At 49.5% G+C, this 5,203-nt stretch overlaps 1 protein-coding gene across 1 annotated transcript; it reads left to right on the forward strand.

Annotated features, from left to right (window-relative positions):
* Positions 1–497: 497 nt before the first annotated feature.
* Positions 498–2,837, forward strand: SLPI (secretory leukocyte peptidase inhibitor). Its single transcript, XM_017640797.3, has 4 exons — positions 498–655; positions 1,293–1,451; positions 1,907–2,053; positions 2,626–2,837. Exons 1-4 carry the CDS (start codon positions 574–576, stop codon positions 2,628–2,630), a joined length of 393 nt encoding a protein of 130 aa, XP_017496286.2. The 5' UTR covers positions 498–573; the 3' UTR covers positions 2,631–2,837.
* Positions 2,838–5,203: the final 2,366 nt, after the last annotated feature.

Below are 5,203 nucleotides of genomic sequence, written 5' to 3' on the forward strand. Positions count from 1 at the left end.
GACTGGGCACTGGGGATATAATGGTGTAAATACTTAAGGGAAATATTTACTGTTGGTTGACTGATATGTCATCTGAACTTTTGAGAAGGAAATTGCATTGAGCAATCAGCAGAGAGTTTCACAATCTCTGAGAGTCCAGGAATGTGAGAATTAGGGTACATTGCACAAGGTCTCAGCTGGGAGTCCACGACTTGGGTTTCACCTAAAGAGCATCTGTGCAGTGACCTCTTCTCCCTGTTTCTCCCTATCAGACTAATGGGCCCGGGGCTTCCACCACATTCAGGGTTCAAATGGACACCCAAGATGGCCTCCTGATCAGTCTGGGGACATCTTCCTGGCCAGCCTTTTCTATTTCTTCCCTGGCCTGTTGCCTCACTGTCTTGCCTAGGGCAGGAAGGAGCCACTGTCCCCCGTCCCCCGCGTCAGGATTGCACGCAGGTTTCTCAGTGAGCTTTCTGCCTGTGCAATCACAGCTGGGAGGGGCCTAGGAAATTCTGGTGAAGCCACACCCAGTACTGACAGAATAAATAGCAAGATTTGGGGTTGGCCATCAGAGCCACCCCTCCCCTCACCATGAAGTCCAGCAGCCTCTTCCTCCTTGTGCTTCTTGCCTTAGGAACCCTGGCACCTTGGGCTGTGGAAGGTGATGGAAAGTGTGAGTTGGAGTCGCTTTGGTACAGTCTTGGCTGCGGGGTGAGAGATGGGGGCCGCTGGTGGTGGAGGATGCCCCCTGCTCTAGGCTCTGGTCTCTCCTTGATTTCAGGAGGCCTCCCTGAGGGCGGGGCCCTGTCTGTCTGGGCTGCAGAGTCTCTCCGAGGGCTCCTGAGCATCTGGAGAGAACTTTTTTCCTTATCCATCCAGGCAGCCCAGGTCTTACTCCTCTTTGTCCCTCTCTGTCTTTCGCTGTCATTCATCTTATTTCTGTGCTTTAGTCTCTGATTTTCTGCTCCAGTCTAGCCCTCAGCCTGTCACGCCAATTCTGGTTGTACTGGTTTATTTCTCTCCATGTCCATCACTCCCAGACTGCCCCTCTTGGTAGCCTTGTGTCTCCCGGGGCAGGAGATCCTGGCTGGGAGCCCTAGGCCTTTTTCCCAGGTGCGTGACTTCTCCTGCCCATATGTGTGGTTTAATCAAGCCTGTCTCTCTGCGAGGTCAGACAGGCATTTCCCTTCGGACTTTGTGGACAGGCACCTGGGTGAGGGTTTCTCCCAGAAGGGGGTGCTTTGTCTGGGAGTCACGACGGCTCCTCAACACCCAGCCCCTTCCTTAACTCTTGACCTTCTCTTCAAAAGCTTTTAAAGCTGGAGTCTGCCCTTACAGAAGACCTGCGCAGTGCTTCGCACCTGAGAAGCCCGAGTGCCACAGTGACTGGCAGTGTCCAGGGAAGAAGAAATGTTGCCCTGATATTTGTGGAATCAAATGTCTGGAACCTGTTAACATCTGGAAACCAGGTGAGGAGGTGGGCTTGCTGGTGGTGAAGGATGAGCCTCAGAACACAGCACCTGGGGGCAGGATTGGGTAGGAGGGTCCTTCCAGGCTTCCTCCTTCCCAACGACTGTTGAGCCAAGCTCCAGGAGTCACGCTGCCCCAGACAGGAGGCCCCCACCTGGCTGGCAGAGGGGCCAGTCTGTTGGGAGGTCAGTGCTTCAGGTAGCAGTAGCCTGGTAATTCAGATAACCAGGCAGTTGGCAGCCACCCATTCAATCAGCACTGGGCAGCTGGTTGCCTGCACTGCCTGGGAGCCTGATGTTAGGGGACAGCCAGAGCCTACTTTCAGGGCACCCTTAGACCTTAGGAAGAAAGGGTGGTCACACAGATGGGGAGGAAGCTGGGGCAGGTGCTGGTGCAAGAAGCAGGGGGTGGTGTAGAAAGTCGAGGCTCTGACCTGTGGCTCTGCTCTCACCAGGTAGGAAGCCTGGGAGGTGCCCGGTGGTCTTGGGCCAATGTATGATGCTGCACCCCCCCAATCACTGTGAGGCAGATGGCCAGTGCCAGGGGGACCTCAAGTGCTGCAAGGGCTTGTGTGGGAAAGTTTGTGTGTCCCCTGCGAGAGGTAAGGAGGGGGCTGGGGCAGGCTGACCTCCTTCCTCCAGGCCTCCCAGTATCAACCCTCTGGAGGTCTGTGGGTATGAACAGGGGGACTCCTGACCCCTGCCCGACCCAGAGCCTCTGCCTCATCCCTTTGTGGTTCCCCAGTCTCAGGCCGAGGGTTTCCATGGGCTCACTCACTGCTCGGATTCCATTCCAGCCTCTCCATATGAGGGCCCTGGGCAAGGGACTCTTGAGTCGCAGCTTTCTTATCTGTAAAAAGGACATCATGAGGTTGAAAGTGTTTTGTGAGGCACTGGGTGCACTGAGTACTTATTATTAAGGTTATTTCCAGCATGTTGTCCAGGGTCAAAGCCCAAAGCACGAGTGGGTTTTGAGGATATGTAGCTCAATGCTCTGAGTTTACACTTTTGTAGCAAAACTGACACTTGAACCCAGCCTCCTGATACCAAGATTCTTTGAACGGCACTACAACCTTTGCTCTGTCCTCAATCTCAGGGGCTTTCCTGGGGGAAGAATGGGGAGATGATTGGGCTGGTTCCTGGACTGAAGCTCTGATCTGATTTTTTCTTGCAGCCTGATTTTGCCATTCGGAAGAGGCTCTGGATCCCTGCTGCATGGTCTGGGAATTCCCTTTTCTGCTCCTAGACTAGGATAGCTGGGGGGTTCCATGGTGCAGGCCTGGGTCTGCCACCGATCTCTCCTTTGGTGAAAGGCTTGGCACACAGTAGGCTTCTAGGCAATGCCTGTTGAATGGTGAATGATTAAATGAGCACTTTTTTCCCGTACATCCTGTTTCGGTGGTTCACTGAGGGGTGTGAGTTGGTGGAAGGTGACAAGGGAGTATCTGGGTATGAAGCCCTTCCTCCTTCAGATATGGGGTGGGAGGAAGAGGCTGAAGAACTGCACAGACATGGATTCACATCTTGAGTCTGAAAACATTGGCTCTGTGATTCTGGACCAATGACTGTATCTCCTACATCTTTATTTCTTTACCTGCAAAGTGGCTGCAATGGGGTAGCCTTTTCTTCCTACATACATACATAACAATAACAGTATTATACACAGCAGTAATAGTAGTATAACTCCATTCGGGTTCCCAGACCTGATTCCAATGTGTGTAAGTAAGTGAGAGGGGTCTTCCCACACACAACACCAAGCAATTCTCGAACATCAGCAGGGTGTCCAAGAACCTAACTCAACTCTGATGCTATCTTACTGGAGACAGCACCAGATTCCCAGGTGACAGTCTCTGTTCTACAAACTGCCCTCCCCCTCCCCCTCCCGCTCCAGATGCTGGTCCCACACCCCAAGCAGTTCCCTGTGCTTCTGATCTACCAGCGACAGATTGGAGGCTCCCACAACCTCCCCCTTGGGTTTAATTAATTTGGTAGAGCGGCTCACAGAACTCGGGAAAACACTTAACCAGTTTAATTAAGGATATGGTAAGAATACAGGTTAACAGCCAGATGAAGAAATACACAGGGCAAGGGCCTGCATAAAGGAGCTTCCACCCTCCTGGAGGCTGGGGCCTGGCTGTGTGGCGTGTGGAGGTGTCCTGGTTCCCCAAGCTTAGAAGCTCTCTCCTGAAAAGCAGGATCAAAGGCAGCAGAAGAGAGCAGAGCTGAGCAGAGCAGAGAGTGGTAAGCCCTTCTCATGGGTTTTATGAGGGTTTCACTGCACAGTCATGATTGACTGAATCATTGGCCATTGGCTGATTCATCCTCCATCCCCCACCCTTGGGAGGGGGTCCAAAACTCTCTCAGTAACATGACCAAACACCAGTTCACCTTTTAGACTCTGCACAGAGTTCTCAGGAATATGGATAAAGATCAAATATACCTGGGAAATATGTACTTGGTCATATGTATGACCAAATATATATTTCTTGTGACACATTTTTTTTGCAGTGGCAAAAAACAAAAGTCACCTTCTCAGAGGGTTTGGGGCGCGGGGGTGTGCGATGTGCGTGTAATGAATGGCCTTGTTGCTGGGCCACAGCTAGTTCTCAAAAACTGTTGGAAACTTGCCTTCTGTGGTGATTTTAGCCTCTTTAATTTCTCCTCTCTTCCAAGCCACTATTTCTTCTTTCTTAAAAATAAATGTTGAGCAGAACAACATGCTTCAATGATCAGTCTGAAGTTGGACCCCAAACACTTCTGCTCAGTGCATCTTGCTATCAGTTTCTAAAGAAAGCATAAAGCTGTAATCATCAGAGAAATGCAAATTAAAACCACAATGAGATATCAATCACCTCACACCAGTTAGGATGGCCAAGATCCGAAAGACAAACAACAACAAATGTTGGCGAGGATGCGGAGAAAGGGGAACCCTCCTATACTGCTGGTGGGAATGTGAATTAGTTCAACCACTGTGGAAAGCAGTATGTAGGGTCCTCAAAAACTCAAAATAGAAATACCATTTGATCCAGGAATTACACTCCTATGAATTTACCCTAAGAATGCAGCAGCCCAATTTGAAAAAGACAAATGCACCCCTATGTTTATCACAGCATTATTTACAATAGCCAAGAAATGGAAGCAACCTAAGTATCCATCAGTAGATGAATGGATAAAGAAGATGTGGTACATATACACAATGGAATATTATTCAGCCATAAGAAGAACACAAATCCTACCATTTGCAACAACATGGATGGAGCTGGAGGATATTATGCTTAGTGAAATAAGCCAGGTGGAGAAAGACGAGTACCAAATGATTTCACTCATATGTGGAGCATAAGAACAAAGAAAAAACTGAAGAAACAAAACAGCAGCAGACTCACAGAACGCGAGAGTGGACTAACAGTTACCAAAGGGAAAGGGACTGGGGAGGATGGGTGGGAAGGGAGGGATAAGGGGGAAAAAGGGCATTATGATTAGGACACATATGTAGTGGTGGGGGGACCCACGAAAGGCAGTAAAACACAGAGAAGACAAGTAATGATTCTATAGCATCTTACTACGCTGATGGACAGTGACCGTAATGGGGTATGTGGGGGAGACTTGATAATAGGGGGAGTCTAGTAACCATAATGTTGTTCAAGTAATTGTACATTAATGATACCAAAATAAAAATTGAAAAAAAGAAAGCATAAAGCTGTCAAGCACCGGATGAAACAATGCTTTACTTATGGAAAAGAAACAGCAAGATC

The sequence above is a fragment of the Manis javanica genome, chromosome 5 (genome assembly GCF_040802235.1).
Source record: "Manis javanica isolate MJ-LG chromosome 5, MJ_LKY, whole genome shotgun sequence".
Taxonomy (NCBI): Eukaryota; Metazoa; Chordata; class Mammalia; order Pholidota; family Manidae; genus Manis; species Manis javanica.